The sequence below is a fragment of the Colletotrichum fructicola genome (genome assembly GCF_000319635.2).
Source record: "Colletotrichum fructicola Nara gc5 chromosome Unknown KSG_Nara_v1_contig04, whole genome shotgun sequence".
Classification (NCBI taxonomy): Eukaryota; Fungi; Ascomycota; class Sordariomycetes; order Glomerellales; family Glomerellaceae; genus Colletotrichum; species Colletotrichum fructicola.
Window position 1 is genome coordinate 5217539 of NW_027094054.1, and position 21424 is coordinate 5238962.

Genomic DNA, 21424 nt, shown 5'->3' on the forward strand with positions numbered 1-21424 from the left:
CTAGCTGTCGCATTCTAGAACGGCGCTCTGGCTACCGTCTCTTCGGTAGCCAACGCTTTTCGGTATGTTTTTGCCGATGCTTCTAGCAGCTGACATTGAGACCTTTGCGAGTTGGTGTTGAAGCTTGGGACGATGACCTGCATATAATAAGTGATTGCTCTTCCACCATCTCTCATCATCCTATTGTGAGGCAGCAACTCTCTCACACTTGTAATTCTCAGCTATCTCAATCTATTCAATCTATCAGATACTATTCTCATAATAACCTCAACATGAACGGCGCAAACGGTGCAAACGGGGCCCAGGCCCAGACCCAGGACGACAAGTCATACCTGGCCATGGTTGGTAACGCCGACGCCGAAGTGGAGCGTCTCCAAATCCAGCACCGCTGGATCCAAATGTGCCTCAACGACAAAATCGCATTCGCCCCCGTCGACCTCAAGAAAGACGGGCTAAAGGTCCTCGACATGGGTTGCGCCGATGGTACGCTGCTCCCGTAGCCAGTTGCATTCACCAGAACCTGAAGTTGACGCGCAAGATTAGGGACGCTCCTCAGGGACCTGCAGAAACAAGTCCCACCCTCCGCCGAATTGGTTGGCGCAGACGTGTCTACCGTTTTCATGCCCACGTCAGCTCAGGGCAACATCCGCTACGTAACCCAGGACGTCTGCGATCCACCCGCGGACGACCTCAAGGGCAAGTTCGACATGACCCATGTCCGCAACGTACTTCACAGCACGAGTAAATCCGGCGTTGAGAAGGCCGTGGCAAATCTTGCGGGTGAGTCTTCGTGTTCTCCGCCACTCATGGGGTGCATTGTGGTCTGACTTTTGATAGAAACGCTGGCGCCTGGCGGATGGCTGCAGGCTATGGAGTTGGACGTGTCTTCTGACCAGCCAGACCAGCCCCAGGCCCTGAAGGATGTCATCCACATTATCGGAACGATGATGGAGAAGGTGGGCATGGATCGGGGGTACCAGAAGAAATTGCCCGAGGCATTCAAAAAGGCGGGGTTGCAGAATGTCAAACTGGAGCGAATCAACTGCGGTGTCGGCAGAGTACATGCCAACGACGAGGACATGAAAATGTCCATTGAGCCATTTAAACGCACAATCGCCCTTGTTTCAAGACAGGCGAAAGGTCAGTCGCGTCCTTGGCGCCAATTATGATGGAGCTGACGTTGCATCGCTAGTGATGTGCCCCGAGATGCCGGCCTCAGTGTTTGAGAACCTCGAAGAGAGATACATCAAAGACATGACGGAGAAGGGCGGCAATTTCCCAGGTGTTATTGTGTACGGCCAGAAGGCGGCTGCGTAATCTGACGGCATGCCGACTCACGCTGCATGTAAGAACAATGTCAAACAGAGAGAGAGGACCCAGGTGGTCAAACTAGTTGATGGAGTGTAATGAGAAATATATTTTAGCTTCATGATTTTGTGACGGAGAACTGCAGCGACGAACACGTCAGCAAAACCAGCCCCTGTGAGATGGCGGCTACGACTATCCAAGCTCCAGAACGCACTCTCATCCCAAGCAAAGCTAGTTCCTTTGGCAAAGGAGACCATTGGCTAGGTTTTGACTCCAGCAATCCTGTCCACGATAGCCATCATTCTCGCCGCAGATCCTCAATGCCTCTCACAAACATTGGTGTCTTTAACAGGCCACCGGGGGGGCAAACTCGTAGCAGGTAGATCCAGAGCAGCACCAAGCCCAACCATCGCGGCAGACAGTCTCTGCAGGCTGACATCCGGCAGCTTGTCGTGCCTTGATAGCCTCAGGAGCAGCAAAGGCCAAGGTAGCCGCGGTGACGAGAACGGCGAACCTGAGGCTGACCATGTTTTTGACTTCGGAGCTTTTCTCATATTATCAGCGTCTGCTGTTGCCACACCACATAATCAACTCCAAGTTATGTGCTTACATTGGGAGGCTTTGAACGTGAATTAGGTATCTGTGATGTGCGATGGAACCTTTGTCGGGAACTTGTGTCTTGTGTTTGATTGCGTTGCCAATAAAGGTTCCTGAGAGAACAGGTCTATATATACCCGCTCTCGAACAGCTGATCAGCATCAGTCAGTACAGACTTGGGTCAACTTGGGATTGGCAAGCTTGTCTTATCAAGGAAGGTGTTTTGGAAGGATTGCAGGATGACTCTTGGCGCCTACCTCGGACTGGAGTATAGCAGAACGCCTAGATTCAAGTTGAATCCTTCAAGCCAAATGGGAGTAGAATTTCCTGTCGGCTCTTTCGGTCCTTCTGAATGAATCTTAGATGACGTGGAGCCATGTATTTTTGGGTGGCTCAGATACACGACTATGGTACCGCCGAGCCTTACCTCGGCGGATACGACGCCCCGGAAAGGCAACGATTATTGGCGTAATAATATCCAAATATCCAAACTCCCTATTTCTTACTAGATAATTTGCTATACTAAAGACCAAAAGAAGGCCTTAGAAGGGCAGAAAGAAGAAAGAAAAGGAAAGAAAAAGGTGCCATGCCATCGCACCGATCTTGAGTACTCGCCGGTTCATAGGTTTCCAGCTTAGCCAACCTTCATCAAGGTACCTACTTAGAGCTTCCATAGCTGTCTAATCTCTCATATCTCTGCTCTGCTCTCTTCCCCTCATCCTTGCGATGGAGATCATTCAGGTAGCCTTTGAAATCCTTCGACAGTTCGACAACTGCTCGGAGATGGTCATCTTTCACCATGATTCTCCCTTCGCTGTCTTTGTCTGCTTCGTACTCCGCCAGAGCTACAGCTGTCTGAAACGCTGCAGTACATTCATGTTAGCGCCAGCTTCATGCAATTGTACCACATTTTCAGGACTTCTAACCATTCCGTATCTCTCTTCCGTTCCACTTGAGACCCTGCTTCCTCGTTGACTCGATGTACTCCTTGGCGTCGATGGTCAGGCGAATTGTGTCTCCCCTCTCTCGGGCGAGCTTGTCAATAAAGGTCTTCCACACTCTCTGTCGCTCGTCGTTACTGAAGTCCGGATAGTACAGCTGGATGTGGATGCGGGAGATGAATGCATCATCAAATGATCCTACTCGGTTTGTGGTCAAAAAGAGTATGCCGTCATAAAATTCGAGGGCCCTCAGGAAACCTGCGAGAAAGTTAGAACTTTCATTGTGGGGGATATTAGCCATTCCCATACCAGCTACCAAGCTGTTACGGACAAGGTCAGACGTCGTACGGCGCTCCATGAATACATCGGCCTCGTCGATAAGGAGAACAGCACCCCACTTCATTGCTCTCCTGAAGTTTTTCGTCAGATTCGCCTCGACTGTATGAGGTTCGGTACCAATGTCGCTTGTCGTCAAAATCATCAAGGGGCGACTGGTGAACTCAGCTATGCATTCTTTTCGAAGACGTGATGTTAGTATGTCTCTCGACAAAAGAAAAAGAAAAAGGAAGAGGAGTGGGTGGACTACTTGCCAGCAGTACAAGTCTTCCCAACACCGGGTTTTCCATGCAAGAGGAATATCAATCCATTGCCTTTTCCTCGGACGAAGTCTGCACTCCATCGCTTTTGGGGAAGGTCCTCTCCCGCTTGGGTGACCCTGGCGAAGCTCTTCGACAAAGCTTTGAGAGTTTTCAGACGACTGTCGCTCATGACCAAGTGACTGATCATGTTCTCGGTGAACTTAGGCTCAGAAAGATGACCAATGCGAACTTCATCTGAGATTTGTTAGCACTATCAAATTTCAAATCATCCTGATGCTCTTCTCACCCCAGGTTCGAGTTCTGAAGACATAGGCTGGGACACTTGTGGGCATCAAAAGAAGCTCGTGTTCAGTGAAGCCACCGTCAATTCTTCCGGCAAACGAGACGAATTTTGGAGCGATGCGCTGCTGCTAATTTTCCCCTTGCTTCCTTCGTCTGCACACGTCACAACTACACTCGCTGACCCAATTTCTTAGGTCATCTTGATTCATAGGCTGAGGAACATGGTTGGGGTAATCAGCATGGAAGGCTTTGAAGTCCACCATTACCAAGCTGTCAATCTGCGAAGATAATGTTGGAGAGTGACCATGTGAAGTCAATAGACGCCCACTTGCCGCGCTTTTTTTGTTGTGCTGGTAACATTTAGGCTTCAACATTTCCACAAATCTTTCTCCACTTCTGATGAGTTCGAGAGCAACTTCATCATTGCGATACTGGTCGTTTGAAGTTGGGTCGAGATACCTTATCTCTGAAGCCTGATCTGCCTCTCTTCGTTCGCCGTCAAATTTGAGCCACTTAGCCTCAAAATTCCAGACCCGATGCACGAACTGCCCATCAAAGTCTAATCTCCAAGTTTTGATGACCCACGGTGATGGGGGGTTGTCGAGTATCCCACCTGCGACGGAGTGGACTACGTACGCAGTCCAATCAGTATCCTGCGATAATTTGCTAAGGATGGTGACTCCAGGCTTATTAGCCACCCATCTCCAGTCAAATGTCGCAAAGCCCCGTCTGTTTCGCTCTTTCTCTTCTCTGACCTGTTCCATGACTTGTTGTTCCAAGTACTCAAGAAGAATACCAAGGTGTTCGGCTGCGTCTCTCTCTCGGATGCAAAGTTCATCCTGCGACTTTGATAGACAATCATTGCGAAATTGGTGTAGCTCGTCATAGTGATGCACCAGAACGGGATAAGGCCATGGAATCGTGATGTACTCCCCAGATAGGTCTTGGCCCGGATAATAACGCACTACTGACTGAATAGAGTTCATGAGCGCTAGCGAGTAGATTCGGATAGTGTAAGTCGGAAGCGATAGGGACTTGACGGCTACACCTGTATGCGTCTCTGTGCCCCGAGCCATAACTTTGTATGAAGTTACGACCTCGAAAATTGGGCCGTAGGATTGATCGATGTCCGATTGATCATCTCCGTCATGAATTCTTTCTGAAAGAAGGTCGTTCGACCAGCGATTACGGTACTCGATGCGGTAGCCGATTCTTGGTTTTCCTTGCTCATCTTCATCGGTGGCTAAGTTTTCTTCGATATGCTGAAGTGTTTCTTGTTCGTCTTCAAATCTTGCAGTATTTCTTCCGATCATCTGATCAATGTTGTCGTCTCTGAATCCAGTTGGCTGGAGGGCCTTAGCATCGTTTGACTCCATTTCTAGACACCCTCCTATTCTGTCAGCAGTAGTTCTTGCAGTTGAGATTCCAGCACTGCGCAACAGAATATTTATCTCGTAGTTTCAGACCGAAGGCTCGAAAGTTCTCAAATATGATCATTGCAAAGATATGCAACCGCGGCATTTATGAATTACCGGTAGGAGCGGGGTAACTAATCGTGACTCCCTGGGTTGGTCGCATAGCTCGGACTCAGCTGTTGTCCTGTGTTACGCAAGCTTGCATGTCCCAATCACCGACTCAGGCACTCAATAGTATGGAGCATGTCAGCTGCAAATATGGATACTTCGGCAGAGTGACATCCATTCTATGGAGGGCCTCGTTTGCTAGGGGTACCAAAGGTGCGTCATGCGTGCATAATACCAACCCCACTGCTCGCGTTTTCCACAGCCTGATCCATTACCCGTCAAAAGCTCTCTTGTTCGTTTGTTCCACGAACAAACTACACTACACTAGTTTCCAACGATCAAAATGAACGATCTAAATCATGCGAGACAGATTGTCCGCGCGTACAGCTTCGAGGTTGAGGAACGCTTACCCCCAGAAAGCGATGCTCACGGTCTGGCACACATTCTAGCTCAACGCCAACGGAGCGAAAATAACGCCCAAGATCCGTGGCGGCCTTTCTTTGAATCGGTCGGTGCCAGTGGAGAATTTAGGTATGGCTGGTGGGCAATGTTTTATCCTCATCTGCCGGCGCTCACCCAGTCTTATAGTGACTCGAACCCAATCACCCAAGTCCTCGCCGTGGAGACCAGTCAATTACGTGAGAAATGGAAGGTGTTTATAGAGTCTAGCACAGCAAGAGACCGAATTAACATCCAATTATCCGAACCTACAATGAACGGGGTTATTGATGCTGTCCATGAGATTCAACGGGCTTGGGATTCGAAGCGCAGCGGTGGCCGGTTGGGCAGAGCCAAGCAACTGTTGCACCAGTTCTGCAGAACTCTCAAATCTCATCAGTCTTTTCTGGAAATTCTGCCATCCGGAAACGAATACGTTTCGATCTTCACTGGAACTCTCAATGTGTTGATACAAGTAGGTTCAATTTTATCGAGGAAGATCTCGCGGCGGAGCTGACCCATGTTTTGTCCAGGCAAGTGCCAACCACGAAAAGATTGCCGAGGGGCTTTCGGAATCACTATGCATCGTAAGCCAGCATGTCGATGACTGCAAAACGGACCTCAAATTGTTCAACATGGAGGATATGCAGACACTCATTGCGGAGCTATATGCTCACATTTTTCTGTTTTTGGGTAGCATCATGGACTGGATGATGAAGAAGAGGATCAAACGACTACTTGATTCATTCAATAATGATCTGCCGAGCGTTTTTGAGAACGAAATTAACAAGATCAAAGGCATCTCGGATCGTATCCGAAACCTAGCGTCGCAGAAATCTCGAGCAGAACTCAGATCCACAAGGTTGACAGTGGAAAGTTCAGCAAGAGATCTGCGGGCCGGCTTTGAGGGTGAGAAGCGGCATCAGGCAGAGATGAAGCACTATGCTGAGAGCATATTGAGAGAGCAAAATCGGATATCCGGATTGTGGACTGCTGAGAAGCAAAAGCAGCTGGCCAACAGCATTGTCAATATGCTGGAAGAGAAAGCGATCCATTGGTTGGAATACAACCAAGCCAAAAATAATCGCCAGGAGTTGTTTCCCACGGCTTTTGTGTCACTTGACAGGTCTGCACAAGGTATACTACCTTCTTGTTTGTTAGTCTATGCTCTGGGGTTGGCTGCTAATTCTGCTGACGTAGTATCTGAGTATACCTCTGAAGCGGTTGCCATTTGCTCTCGTCAACTCGAAGACTTCTTCTACCGAGATAGAATACGACTTTCACATGGAGCCTTTGATTCAATAATGGTTCCACCAGAGTCATTCAGGGAAATCGGCGATTGGGTCAGGGTCCCTGCTCCGAACTTACTGTGGCTTGAAGGCCCTCCTGTGGACGGTGACGACTTCGAAAACCCATTCACAATGATGGCAGCTACGGTCATAGCCCTTGCCGAGAAAACGAAGCTGCCGGTCATCTCATATTTCTGCGAGCTTCGACGAGGCGAGAGATTAAGGGATGGGAACGACAACATGGAGACACAAGCGATGCTATCTTTGGTTTATGCACTCATTAGGCAGCTGATCGAGCTTCTTCCTCCGTTGCTAGATACTAGTATTGACCTTTCGGAGAGACGGTTCAAGGCTCTTGACGGGTCTCTGGGGACTTGGAGCCAGGCTACCTCAATCCTCTCTGATCTCGGCGGGCTTATGCCTGGTCCGGTCCTCTGCATCATTGATGGTCTTCATTGGCTTACCGATCGAGGGACTGACAACTACCTTTCTGATCTCTTGAAGATCCTACGCGGGGACAAATGGAAAGTTCTTTTGTTTACCACGGGTAGGTCGGTTGTTTTGCAAGATGAGCTCTCACGGTCAGAGATCTCGACCATCGATGTTCATTCATTCGGACGTGGGGTGGCATTGGACCGACAAGACTTTGATGAATGATGAGGGTTGTGACGGACACACACGGTTGATTCAACAATCGACAATGCGACTCTATTTTGTACCATTTCGCCGTAACGTGAGAATCCGATCCACGCAAATGATCACCATCTATTTCCACCAGGGTCGAGCAAATCATTATCTGTGACGGGGGACGCTGTCTCAGTACGAACCGCTCGATCGAGCTAGCTGCGGCGCTGTTTCCCGTCCGGTGACTAGCGGTGCAGAAGCGAACATGGGAGTTGCTTTAGCTCGACGAACAGCGATCATTCAGAAGGATTCGGGGGCAAAAGCGGGTTCAGTAAGCCCGATACAACGGTGTGGCGGTCGCACAAGAGAACACCAAAGTTCCGCGATTTTGAGCAGCTTCAACTTCACCTCAACATCGCTCTCGAAGCCGAAGATGCGTTTCTTCTGGCTTGATGTTGGTCTTGCAGTCTTTGCGAGCCTCGTCGCCGCATCGCAAAACCACCATAGAGCAGACCGGCTAACGGTGAACACGACAAATGGCCCCATCACCGGACATCTCGCGTCCAACGCCTCAGCCGTGATTGAATACCTTGGAATCCCATACGCGAAACCTCCCGTCGGCGACCTTCGATTCGTTCCCCCGGTGCAATTCACGAGCAATGCATCATACGACGCATCAAATTTCGGGTTCGACTGCCCGCTGTCACCATCCAAGAAAGTGGACTATCCCGACATGACTCCCCAAGCTCAGCGCATCATCAGCTACTTCGCTTCCGGTGCCGGAACTCCGCAGAGCGAAGACTGCCTCACGCTCAACATCTGGGCCAAACCAGCAAACAAGTTGCACTCTTCCAACAAGCCTGTGATTGTCTTCTTCTACGGTGGACGTGAGTGGCCCGGGGCGAGCTTCCACCCAGATGCTGACAGAGCTCCGCAGGATTTGCCATCGGCAACACCAACAGCCCCTTCTACAACGGCAAATACTTCGCAGACGCCCAAGACGTGGTCGTGGTGACGGTCAACTACCGCATCAACATTTTCGGGTTCCCCGGAATCCCTGGGCAGCCACAGAACCTTGGTCTGAGAGACCAACGTGTTGCCGTGGAATGGGTGCATGCCAACATCGCCAGCTTCGGTGGCGACCCGAGCAAGATCACCATTGCCGGACAATCATCCGGCGGCGTTAGCGTAGATTACTGGTCATATGCGTACACCAGAGAACCCATTGTGAACGGACTCATCGCGCCGTCGGGGAATGCATTCAGTTTCCCGTTGAACAGCCCCGGCGTACCTGAGCGAAACTGGAACACTGTTGTTGGAGCTGTCAATTGTACTGACTCTGAGGACGTCCTGGCATGCATGCGCGAGAAAGACTGGGAGGACATCAAGGCGGCCGCTGCGGCTGTGAAGCCGACCTCGAGTAGCAGCGTTCTCCGCTCTATTCCCCCATTCTATCCCATTGTTGACAATGAGATTGTCTTTCCAGACTACGTTTCCTTGACAAAGAACGGGAGTTTTGCCAAGTTGGTCAGTATTGAACCCTAGCATCCCCCATGGAATTGTCGCTCAAACAAGAGTACAGCCCATCCTTTTCGGAAACAACAACAACGAAGACGGGTACTACAGGATCCCAGCCTACGGCAACGGCGTGGTTCCAACATCCGAGCAAGTGACGTCCTTCCTCCTAGAGTCCTTCACCTGCCCCAACCTCTATCAGGCCAACGCACGCCTCGCTCAGGGCGTGCCGGCCTGGATCTACCGCTACTTTGGCGACTGGGACAACACCCGCCTCTTCCCGACAAGCGGTGCCTACCACGGCGTCGATCTACACATGATCTTTGGCGCATCCGAGGACGTCAGCGGTATCCCTCCTTCAGACGCGCAAAGAGAAACGACCAAGGTTATGCAGCGAGCCTGGGCTGCGTTCGCGAATGGTCCCGGGAACGGGTTGAGCGAGGTGATTGGTTGGCCCAAGTTTAACCCAGAGACAGACTCTCTGGTTCTCTTGGCTCTAGACAACAACCCTCAACCAAGCTTTGTGAAGCCGGATGTGTATGGCGCCCCGTGTTCTACTGTTACTATGGGGGCTCTGGCAACTCCGACTTTGTCGTTGTAAAGCGACACACTTTCGGTAAAGACAGCAAAAGAATTGGGCTTGTCTTTCCCGTGATTTCACCTTTTCTGCACTGTACACATATACGAAAGACCTTGAGCCTACGATTTTGGAGATAGATTGAAGATTAAACCCGGATTTGGCCAACTTCGTCTCTTGAGTTTCCGCTCGCATGCGACTAATACCGTTGATGAAATCCAATCAGTGTTCACCGAACGTTTCCCCGGCCGGAAAGGTAGAGCATACAAACTTCAATCAAGAATTAATGCCAGTCTAGCCCTGGCATTCGTGTGGTCCCGTCGCAAATACCGGACATAAAGGTAGTGATGAAACGTAGATCCACGACACATCTACCAGCCCTCACCGAACCTCAACCAGCCCTTCCGATCTTCAAGCCAAACAGGTCCCCCGGGGAGTGTATGAGAAAACTGCTAATCTCACTTCTCAATTTCCTCTTCTTTCTTCTCTTTCTTCCTCATCTTCCATTACAGCCTTCGAGTTCAATCCCAGTTTCCTTTACAGCTTTATCTCAGGCTTTCTCCTTTCGCGTTCGACTCCATCTTCCTCTACAGACGGACTCCGCTACCCGCCTTCGAACTCTGGCTTCCTCTACAGCCATGACTCGGGTGGGACATTCCAAGCTCGCCTCCGGGCCATAAGCTTGAAGGGCTTCGACTCCGCCTTCCTCTACAGGCAGACTCGGGCACCCCGGAGTTGACTCTGCCTTCCTCTACAGACAGAGCCCTCCAGCCTCTGGCTCGCCTATCCTTCTACAGGTGGGCCAGGAGCACCCGGCGTCGACTCCATGTTTCTCTACAGGTTGACATCGTCAATCTTTCTGTCAGGATCTTTTCGGAAGGGGCTAGAAAGGGGAGGCAGGGGGAAGAGGGGGACGGGGGAGAACAACAAAGGAGCGGCACGGTTGTATATAGATAGATCACAGGGCGTTCATCATTTAGAAGGGAGGTGTATTTCAGTAATTCATCTTTTGATCCCTTACTGCAATTGGCCCATGTGAGCGTTCAACCTGTGTCGCAGTCGCACACCTACTGACACTGTTGCTTCCTCTTCCTCCTTTCGCAGGTGCGTTTGGCACCTGGGAATTGAGTCCATCTCCGTTCGCTTTTTCAGAGCTTCAGATTTGAGTGATGCACCTATCTCACCAGTTTACCACCCGATGACACACGTCTTGGAGATCAGTGAGATGTCATGCTAGGCGAAGGCATCGTCAATCGCATTACCAGAGGCACGAGCAAATCTTTCTCGTTACAGGGCTCTCGTGGCATCCCCCACTCTCTTCCAGCATCTTCTAGAACTATCTTCTCTTTGCGGGCAGCTTCTCGTCGTCGGTGAGCATCCTGGAAACCCGGTCGTCTCACTCTCCAGAGCATTCTGCATCGTAGGCATCAGGGGGCTCGTATCAGATGAAAAGGTAGCTTCAACTAGGCAACTCGCAACCTTGGCGGTTTGTCATCGTTCCGAATGAAGGCATTCCCAACCATCCAGTCCTTGCATTCCCCACAACGCTCCACATCGTAGACACCGGGACCGGTCCAAGTCGGACAAAGAGGTTGCCCCAACCACAACAACCTAGGGAATCACGAACCTTAAGCCAGTTACACCCCCAAACCCTCACCGGGATTGATATCCAGGTCAATCAGACTCCCATCAATAGAATCCAGCCAGCTCCCATCCCCAGCCTCTATATAACCCTAACTTCCCTCCATCTCCATCTCTCCTTTCCTTCTCCCTCCTCATCCGCTAAGTGCTTCCGCATACGCGAGCCTCCACCAAAGAAACCAACCCTGAACTGGGGCGGGCGTCCACAAAGACCCGCGAGTTCCAGCAGCGGTCGCCCCCAGCCTTAGCCTCTCTTCTCTTCTCCGCCTCGGCTCCTCCTCCTCTTCGGCCTTCGAACTCTGGCTTCCTCTACAGCCACGACTCAGGCCATGCCAGCGCTAGCTCTCCGGAGCCAATATCGCTGATGGGCCCTCGAACTCTGCCTTCCTCTACAGGCACGACTCGGGCAACAAGCCTTTGAGTCTATCTTCCTCTACAGGTAGACTCGGGCTTCCTGGACTTCGACACTTCCGACTTCGACACTTCCGACTACGACTTCGACTCCGACAACCAGCCCCCCTTCACAGCCTTTGAACTCTGGCTTCCTCTACAGCCATGACTCGGGCTTCTGCCTTTGACTCTATCTTTCCTCTACAGGTAGACTCAGGCAACTGGTTGTCGCCCGCCACCTTCGACACTTTCGACACCTCCAACCTCCAACACCACCAACACCTTCGCCAACGTCCATCACCTTCGATACCTCCAATAACTTCGACACTTCAGACATTTCCGACACCATGGACGGGATCTAGATAGACTTTTTAGCTTAGAGAAAAGAGAAAAAATACTCTTATAAACATTTAATTGCATTAGCCGTGCTGTTGATCTGGGTGACAAATGTGTCGCACATCGATGTGAAGCCTCTTCAGTTTGATTGTCTTCCCGGGCCATCTGCCAGGTGGTCCGATACCTCACACGTGCCTCCTTTCCGTTGTCATCCAGACAGATAAGTGCATCAGGTAACACTGCCATCCGTGGATCTCAATAAGTTCTTTCAGCAAGTTGACAGAGGAACTTTTACTATTATTACTACTGCGGCGGCGCATGACCTGTACTTCGCGCTCGCTCTATTCACCAGATATACAAGACTCTCGAATGTATGTATGCTGCAGAAGCTGTGTGAGTGTGTGCGCGCGGTGCCAAGCTTTTCACGCGCGATTCTACGATGATATCGGCCGTTTCCATGAGGTCGACACTTGTTATGCCAACCTCTCATCTAATTCAAATGTCTTGACTCCATTATCCATGTATGATGCAAGGCTTGATTCACAAACACCTCCCCATCCTCCTCTCCCTCCTTACGTACAACATTATTGGGTATCGACGAATTTCGTTACCAGTTGCAGAACATAAAGTAATGGTTGATGAAGAAGTTGTAAACGTTGATAATGATGAGCGGCAGTGGGTGGTACCACGTGAAACCGTTAAGAAGGCGCCAGGTGACAACACCGACCATAGCACCAGTAACGACAAGAGTCCAGAGAATGCACAGAATTCGCATGTTGCGATACTTGTTGCTCTTGTGGGCCTTGGCGTCACCAGAAGCTGCCCAGAGGAGTTCAATGTTGAAGAGGCGATCCTTGATGGCGGTGAGGTAGGCGTAGCTCTGGATTGTCACCACATGCTGTACGTTGAAGCCGTACTTAGCCTTCGCCCATACGCGCATGAGAATAACACCGTAGAGAATCGAGGGAATGGCAAAGGCAAGGTTCCAGAACTTGAACCATTCAGGACGGATGGCAAGCAGAAGAGTACCTGCGATCGGGGCCAGGAAGATGTTAAGCGAGACGGCAGAGTAGTAGAGGAAACCTGGAATGTTAGCTGTGAATGATTGGTGATTGTGAGAATGAGACTTACCAGAGAGGTAGCAGATCTTCTGCATGAGGGTGAGGTTTGAAACCCAGAAGTGACCGTTGGTCAATAGCGTGGTAGATCCACGGGCCCAACGCATTTGCTGGGAGAAGAAGGCTCGAGGGGAATTGGGGCAGACACCAGTGGCAAGGCAGAGAGGGATGTACTTGACCTTCCAGCCACGATCAACAGCGCCGAAACTACACAACGTCAGCCCTGTTCACGATTGCTCGCATCGCCGAACCTACCCAGTATGGACATCCTCGGAGAATCCAATCTCGGCCGTTCCGCCAACCTCAACCAGAGCCTCGCGACGGTAGAGAGCGTTGCTTCCAACACAGATTGATGCTCCCCACTTGTTGCGGTTGACCTGAACGACACGATAGAACAGCTCCTGTGTGGCACCGGCACCTTGCTCAACCCAGGTCTGGTCATCGGTGACTCGGAAGTACTGAGGGCTCTGGACCAAGGCCGTCTTATCGTCGCCCAGGTGTTCCACTATCAGTTCCTTCACGAAATCGGGGCGGGGGCAGAAGTCTGCGTCGAAGATGGCAAAGAAGTCACCATTAGTGCGTGCGAAAGTCCATCTCAAGTTGCCGGCCTTGCGGAGGCGGGGCCGATCGTCGCGAACGGAGTAGTTGAAGCCGTACTGTTCGGCAAGAGCCCGAACAGTAAGGGAAGCGCTGTCATCCATGACGTGCACTTGAAGCTTGGAGGCGGGCCAGTCGATGTTGACAATGTGCTTGTAGGTGTTCTCCAGGATCTCGAGGGGCTCGGAGCAGCAAGGCAGGAAGATGTCCACAGTTGGCGCGTTCTCCTCGGTGATGGGGAAGCGTTCCACCAGTTCCAGGTGACCCTTGTAGTCCCAGTCCTTTCCAATGATACCGACGGCGTACGAGATCAACAGGTAGATGCACATGGCACCTGCGAAAACACCGTACCAGTAGAAAGCCGGGGCAGACAGCGCAAACAACCACATACCAGCGCCGAGCGAGAGGAACGAGAAAACGCCAAAGACGTAGAGTAGAATGCGGTTGGTGTGAACGTAGGTGAGCTTCTCTGTGTCGTTAGGGCAGACAGGCAGCACCAGGGGCGGCTCCTCCTTGGGGCAGTAGGTCGCGCGGAAGCGGTTGTAGAGACGCTTGGGGAATGACTCGCCCGTAGATGGCGGGAGGGCTGTCGTGTGCTTCTCGTTGGCCTTCTCCGGGTCGGACACGACGGGCGGCACATGGTTGGCTTCAATGTCTGTGTCTGACGACGAGTGCTGGTGGCCTTTTTCGTTGTAGACCTCTCGCGCCAAAGGCGAAGGCTCCTGTTTCGCGGTCAGCCGGAGTCCCTTCCGTAGCTCGGGTGGCAGCGAGGATATGTGAAGACTTACGATGTCAGGTCGGCTAAGGCGGTGATGGGAGGAGTCTGCCCAGCTGGTTCTTTGGCCTGATCTTTGCGGGGTGTCTGTGGGAGATGGACCATTGATGGCATTCTGACAGGAATCAGTCTCTGCTTTGTCGGGTTTGGGATCGTCGCATGAGGACGTTGTAAACATACCACAGTGAAGGTGGAATCGCTGGCCAGAGAAGCGACAGCGCTGGAATCGTTGTCGGTATCGAAAGGGTTCGAAGCAAAGGGATTATTCGGGGGCGTCAAGCCCGAGTCGGGAGAACCTCCCCGGGGAGTGAGAGGACGCGACATTATGGTATTCGTGGTGGTGACCTGGAATCCAACAGAGAAGATTCGTCAAACGGTCGTGTGTGGAGGATAGCGAGAGAAAGTTTCCGTCGGCGGAAGCACGAAGGCGCCAGAGGAGGAAACAAGTCAAACAAAAATGGCTTTCAAGTTGTCGACGGTGTCTTCCGTGACGTTGACCTTGGACGGCGCACGGGGTGAAGGGCGTCTGGATAGCGAAAGCGGGGAAGGTAAACCGAGACAAGAAGCAAAAGGAAATCCCAAAAATCAGCGAACGTCGTCAAAGCGAGTGACTAGAGACGTGTATGGTGTTTTGAAAAAATGGTGTCCAGCCTCGTGGAGCGTGGAGCTAGTGTAGCGAGTGTAAGGCGGCGAGAGCAAGCAACGATGGCAGCGTGTGCGCGCGTATCTAGGATACGCAGGTGCAATCTTGAGCTAACGACCAGCCTCTGCGAGTAGCGACAGACGGAGGCAGGAAAGCTTTTGTTAGAGACAAGCCACCCGGAATCCGTATCTTAGCTGGCGGAGGGGGGGAGGAGAGGAGGAGGAGGTGGGAAGCGGAGGGGCGTGGAGGAGAAACAAAACGAGTGTCGATGGTGAAGGAGTCATGGGCAGACAAAAAGCAGGACCCAAAGTCAAGGTGAGAAGGAACGGGGTGAGTGTGGTGAATCTGAGGCAGGCAGGCCAGGGCAGGTAGGTACCTTCCCATGTGGCAGGTGGTGGGAGATGGGAGAGGAAGGCACGCCCGCAGTCACAAACATCACACAGCAACAGGCGATGCAGAGACAAGGCAGGCGCAAGTGAGTCGTCCGTCTGGCGTCTGTCACCAATGGGAAGGTGCGGCCGTCGTCTGCAAGGATAGATACGGTCGGTACGGAGCCGAACACGGGCTTACCTTCTACGGATACTCTACTTGGGTAAGTCGTGTGGTTCTCTCCAGAGAGGCCTCGCCCGTCTCTATTCGTTGAATATTGCCCGAGCAATGCGACATGGGATGGACTTTTTCTGCCCCTGCCATGGAATTCAGGAAAGCCCACTCAGATTATGGGCAACAGACGTGAACTGGGTCACCGGGATGCGGCGATTGGGTAGCAGCATGGGGGGGCAAAAAGTGCAGATGGATGGTGGCTTCCTTTTTCTTAGTCTCGTACTCCTTGACCATGAACGAGTAGGTAGACAGAGAAACACAGCGTTCGTGACATCAGTGCCAAGATTAAGTCAGATTGCCTGCGCGGACGAACTCCACAGATGGAGGATGCGAGGTTCCCATGAAGCTGCAGATGGTCTAAGGCAGGCAAGCAGGCAGGGATGGGCTCACACCGTTGGGGGCACCAGGTAGGAGTAGTACTCGTGGGATACCTTGCCCATGGTACTGTGAGACGGAGAAAGACGACGGTGACAGCTCGACCGGGGAAGGAGTGAGACGGAGAAGAACAAAAGGACCAAGACAGGGGAACAAGAACGAGAGGTGAGATTCAGTATCAGAACAACCGCTCGATGCCTTGAGGTGGAGGCGCCAACGCCGCACCCGCATCGCTTTGCCTCAGTGGCAGTGGCAGACAGATACGGTAAATATTCCTAATAATAACCAGGGCGAGAAGGCAGGTACCGACACGGTACATACATTACGGAAACATGCGAGATGGATGGACTGAGAGAAGCAAGCCAGCTGGAGGAATAAGGTACTTCGGAGGCGGACTTGGCCGCAAGGTGAGGTGGACAACCGCCATGAAAAGGGGCCAGGGAAACGAAGAACGCCACAAGCATCATCGTAACTGCCGGGGCAACAACAGGGCCCGTTTGTTGGCTTTTTTCGAAGTTTTGATTTGCGCAGGTAGAAGAAGATGGGAACTTCAAATTAGCGCATGCGCGGCACATTGAAAAAAAGGTGCAAGAAAGAGCCGCCAAGTAGCGGGATTCTTGGGGGTGGAGGGCAACGGGAAGTGGAAGTGCATGTCACTTTTTGACAGGGCAGGCAGGGGCGGGGAGCCGTTTGTTAGTCTCGGCCGCCGGCGCCTGCCCAGACCTGGGAGGGAAAGACGACAGGCGACAGCAGGAAGGTGCATCCATTCCCTCCTGCCTGCATCGCACTTGCAATTGCAATTGCAGCAGCTCCTGCAGCCACGACGCCGCCTCATCTGGTCCTTCCCGGATTGCAGCTGCACCCCCACTCTTTCTCTCCTACGGCGGGCGGGTGCGATGTGATGTTATTGCCATCAGGCAGGCTCTTCCTTCCTTCATCACCTTCACCTTGATCACAGCAGAATGGAAAGAACAAAGTGCCCTGGTACGTACCTCTTACACCAACGGCGGGAGCAGGCAGGCAGGGGCGGGTGGTGTCAGTCGGGCAGGTGCGAGGTCCCAATCAAATCATGTCGTCTCCCATTCGCCAATCAGAGCAGGGGTCATGATAGCAGCAGGATGGGCAGTCCTGAACTTCCTCCTGACTCTCCTAGATCCTGCTCGCTGCCTCGGCCTCATCTCTGTCATGATGCTCAAAATCTCCAATGTCAGCCTGCCTCGCACTCCTTAAACCCGATCTGGACTGGCCGTGAGGGTCGAGTCAGCAATAGCGGCGGTTCTTATCTGATGGGTTCGGTGGGAATCCTGCCTTCAACACCGCGCTAAATCGGACCCTCCCAGCCACCAGCAGATCCCACCACCAACGGGTTCGACCACATTTCAACGACCCGACGAGACAAAGACGCTGGCTTCTCGAATATACCGTTTTCCGTCGTCCTGGCTGGTGGCTTGTCTCGCCTTGATACCAGACTTCATTTACGCGCGGCCAGCAAACATGGCTAGACCAAAGGACAAGACACAGAATTCCAGTCTTGAATCTCGCCAAAGCAGCAGCGCCTCCTCCACGGCACATGCGAAATAACGTCAATGATGCAGAATGTTTCACCAGCGGGCAAATGCGCCGAACAATAGAACAGCGGAAGTGGACCCAAACAGAAGACATCAGGTCTAGACTCCAAACAATCCAAGCAGCAAGTTGCGACCCAGGTTGAAAACGGTTTTTCTCAGCTGGCCGTTCCGACTCCCACCTCACTAACGAACAATGGTCGCCTTTTAGCCCGCTCCCAGAGGAACCTAAGGTAATAAGCGTAACCTTGACAGCCTCCACCAGATAGGCTATTTCGACATCCCCATTCGTTGGCGCGTGTCTTCTTGCTCGATTCCCTGTTTTTGCTTCCTTTTTTCCCACGCCGCGCTGCTCTGCTCGACTGCCTTGCCGCCAGCCCGCCTCCGCCGGACATCGCTGACGAACATGTCTCTCTAGTTCTCTCGGCAAGGCCATGATGACGCCGCCATAGTCTGGCATAGAGCTCGACAAGGACACCCAAAGGCTCCATTTCGACTCAGAATGCAGCGATCACACTCCACGGCGGGCCTGCCGGACCGTTTCTACCGTCGATCCCAAGAGCACCGCCGTCTCTGGGCCGATGACCGCAGCCCGTGGTCGAACCAACCATGTCACCATGGCGAGATTTCCCTCTGCATCGACTTTTCATCCCCGACAATATCCCTGCTCCTCCGCAACCCCGGCCGAACCCAACGAAAAAGCCTCCTCTCCACCGTCCACGCGCCAGAAATCAACGACGATGCCCACTCACCTTGCTGATCCGGTTTTTCTATGCCGAGACAATCGCTGCGAAATGGCGACCGGGCCACTCCCTGCCTCGTGTTCGAACTCCCGCCTCCCGCTCACTTACACGCCAAGACAACGACATGCATCCAACGGAACGCCATATGCTCGACCACGGCACAGTCTATCTCTCATCAGCAGAACCACTTATCAAAGGATCGTGGTCGCAGATCATTGGGGACTTTTTGGCTCTGAAAATCCGAGAGAAAAAGTGGTTCTACCGTGATAAAAGGAAGAACTGCAGCGGAAGGAAGATTACCCTGACGGATGCCCGACAAAAGCACGCAAGAGATTTAAATGACCTCTTCATCTCGGCTCTGTTTCTGACAGGCGCAACGGCACGGCAGCGGCAAAAGCCTTTGGGTTTCCGCCTCCATCCGACGAGTCCGTCTTGGGCACGTCTCCTCTTCTGTAGACGTGTGCTTGGCCTTCTCGGTATGGCGGCACGCGCGCCAAGGCGCCAATACGAAGCCGTCTAGCCAGATAAGCACCTTGTTTTTCGACGACTTTTTCCACGCCATTGATTTTCTATCGAACGGGTGTGGATAATGGAAATACACACAGACTCATGGGTACCTTCGGAGCGGGACATCAGAGCTAACCCAGCCTGCTTCGAGACTATTGTCCGGCGTGTTGATCTCGATGACAACAGGCCGGCCGCCGGATGCTCTTTCACGCTCCTGCGGGTGGCCTCCCCCTCGAGGTAGGTACATGCCCCCAATCCCGCTCCGCCCTCCAACCCGCCTCGGACGCCAACCGCTCCGCCAAGACTCGTGTAAGCTCCGGGGACCTGTTCCTTCGTGAGATGTGTGGGAGCACTGCAGCAGCACACCACACCACCAGCAGAGATTGCCAGACACACCAAAGCCATCAGGCAGACCACTTGTAAACCACGGCCACAGCACGGGAATTGAGGCTCACCCAGCGATTGCCCAGGCTACCGTCTATGGTGTCTTGGAAAATGCAACACCGTATGCAGCCTGCGGGAATCGCAGCAATAATGCACAGAGTATGCCCGTTGGACCCCGAGTAGAAATATGTAGACGTCATGACAGCGACGTTGGATGGCAAGCTGGCGAGGCTATTGATGCCCGCGTCGGACAGCCAGCCACCTCCGCCTACACGTGGCTGACATTGTCTCTCCCATCCCAAACGTGTGTTGGCGTTGATCTCGTCGTGGCTGGGGGCTTGGGCAACGCGTATTCTGTGAGACAGGCTTCAGCGGCATGCAGATTCACATGCTAGCTGAGACTTGTGTTCCACGTCGTGGCCGACGACAAAGAATTCAAGTGACAGGTCTCAACGGGAGGCCGCCATCGCAAAATCAACGGCACACAAAGCTGCAAACTTGCGCGGGGTGGTTGGCAGGGTCCTGATCAACGATCTTGCATCGGAGAGGGTCACATGGTGCCATACTCCAGGTACATGATTTCTGCGGACCGCCATATCGTGATGGATGTTCAGGGTGCTCAAAGTAGTCTAGTCACTGTTGATCCGCGCATGCAAGGCTGACCTGACCCAAGCGTCTTCGTGAATGCGCTGGTTGGTTTTCAGCCTTGTTCGTTTGGTGATGATGAGTGTTATTATTATGCAGCGGACTCAGGGCCAGTAGAGCCCGGCTATCGTCTACCTAGACATTAAAACGGCCGTATCCATGATATCATCTAAAATAACCCAGCGAGCATGAGAAGAGCGGGCGCGGCCAGGAGCCAGGCGCTCAGCGTCACCATGCCAGCGGCATCCTCGCTGTCGCCGGAGCCAGAGTCGCCGTTGTCGAGCTCCATCTTGAAGTTGGCCGCGCTGAAGGTGGTGTTGTCTTCGGAGTGCCAGGCCTCAGAGCCGAACTCGACGAGGCCGAGCCACGACTCCTTGTCGATCTCGCCAGAGTTGAGGACGTAGTCGAAGAGGGGCTTGACGTCCTCGTCGAACTCGTTCACGTCGGAGCCGTCGCGGGTGACCCAGGTGAAGACCTTTTGGTCGCGCTGGTTGGTGTCGTACCAGAGGGAGCTGATTTCCAGTGGTCAGCGTCACATGTGATGCAAAATGGTCAAGGAGAAAACTCACAATTCGGTCGATCCGAGGGTAATGTTGGTCAGGATGGAGTCGCCCATCAGCGGGTACGGGTTGCCGACCTTGCCCAGCCAGATCATGATCTCGGCCTCCGCGTCGACGGGGTTGTACGTTCTGCTCTTGTTCTTGTCAACGAAGAAGTCCCAGGCGGCGTTGGCGACGACGCCGCTGAGGTTCGCCTTGCTGTCCTCCCAGGCGGACGCGGAGAAGTCGCGCGAGGCGGAGGAGCCTGGGTTGCCGGCGGTCATGGTCCAGCTGGTGGCGAGGCGGAAGGTCTTGATGGCGTCGAGGCGGGTGGGCAGCTTGGTCGAGTTGAAGCGGACGTGGGGGAAGGAGTGGACGTTTTCGGGGTTCTCGTCCCAGGACCAGGTTGCGTCGAAGGCTGGTGTTGCTTGGTCGATCTGGAGGGCCGTGTTAGTCGGGGGCAGCCTGGAGGAGGGCGGAGAGGACTCCGGGAGGACGGGTGTTACTCACGGAGACGCATTGGAAGCCATCGCCGACGGGGGCCCAGGCGTTTGACTGGACTGTGGTCTCTGGTCAGCGCGGGCGCATTGGAAGAGCAGACGGAGGGTGTGGTGTGAGTCTCACGATGTGCTTGACCACCGGAGAACAGAAGGGAGGGAGGCGGGTCGTCTTACAGATGTAGTTGGTGTCTTCACTTGTGAACTTGTCCTTGCCGCAGACCGTCGCGTCGTATGCGAGCGCGGTCTTGAAGGCAGCCAGACCAGCCGCGGCGAGCAGTGTGTTTCTCATCACGGCGTTTGCAGCTACCGCGGAGCAGATTGTATAAGATCAATGAGGGGCAGAACTGGGGAGAGGTGTTTGTGTGTTTGC

The 21424-nt window shown here is 53.0% G+C and overlaps 6 protein-coding genes across 6 annotated transcripts; 2 read left to right on the forward strand and 4 right to left on the reverse strand.

The window, feature by feature from the left end:
• Positions 1–272: 272 nt before the first annotated feature.
• Positions 273–1317, forward strand: psoC-1 (Methyltransferase psoC; the record flags this gene model as incomplete). Its single annotated transcript, XM_032025686.1, has 4 exons — positions 273–483; positions 544–780; positions 838–1140; positions 1193–1317. The coding sequence occupies 4 exons, from the start codon at positions 273–275 to the stop codon at positions 1315–1317; spliced, it is 876 nt and encodes a 291-aa protein (XP_031892184.1).
• Positions 1318–1426: 109 nt separating this feature from the next.
• CGGC5_v008297 (uncharacterized protein) lies at positions 1427–3249 on the reverse strand (the record flags this gene model as incomplete). The annotated part of the gene is made up of 7 exons (XM_032025697.2): positions 1427–1447; positions 1523–1590; positions 1716–1852; positions 1919–1927; positions 2567–2768; positions 2832–3104; positions 3156–3249. The coding sequence occupies 7 exons, from the start codon at positions 3247–3249 to the stop codon at positions 1427–1429; spliced, it is 804 nt and encodes a 267-aa protein (XP_031892181.2).
• Positions 3250–3346: 97 nt separating this feature from the next.
• On the reverse strand, positions 3347–3777 carry CGGC5_v008298 (uncharacterized protein; the record flags this gene model as incomplete). The annotated part of the gene is made up of 3 exons (XM_066151998.1): positions 3347–3359; positions 3433–3679; positions 3732–3777. The coding sequence occupies 3 exons, from the start codon at positions 3775–3777 to the stop codon at positions 3347–3349; spliced, it is 306 nt and encodes a 101-aa protein (XP_066008653.1).
• Positions 3778–5593: 1816 nt separating this feature from the next.
• Positions 5594–9717, forward strand: pnbA-5 (Para-nitrobenzyl esterase; the record flags this gene model as incomplete). The annotated part of the gene is made up of 7 exons (XM_032025709.2): positions 5594–5781; positions 5839–6163; positions 6222–6825; positions 6889–7524; positions 7895–8488; positions 8539–9128; positions 9184–9717. 7 exons carry the CDS (start codon positions 5594–5596, stop codon positions 9715–9717), a joined length of 3471 nt encoding a protein of 1156 aa, XP_031892182.2.
• A 2950-nt stretch (positions 9718–12667) lies between these two features.
• On the reverse strand, positions 12668–14874 carry CGGC5_v008300 (Cellulose synthase catalytic subunit; the record flags this gene model as incomplete). The annotated part of the gene is made up of 5 exons (XM_032025731.1): positions 12668–13143; positions 13192–13385; positions 13434–14497; positions 14564–14665; positions 14731–14874. The coding sequence occupies 5 exons, from the start codon at positions 14872–14874 to the stop codon at positions 12668–12670; spliced, it is 1980 nt and encodes a 659-aa protein (XP_031892186.1).
• Positions 14875–20184: 5310 nt separating this feature from the next.
• cel12A (Endoglucanase cel12A) lies at positions 20185–21343 on the reverse strand (the record flags this gene model as incomplete). The annotated part of the gene is made up of 4 exons (XM_032025743.1): positions 20185–20527; positions 20585–20991; positions 21065–21114; positions 21229–21343. The coding sequence occupies 4 exons, from the start codon at positions 21341–21343 to the stop codon at positions 20185–20187; spliced, it is 915 nt and encodes a 304-aa protein (XP_031891868.1).
• Positions 21344–21424: the final 81 nt, after the last annotated feature.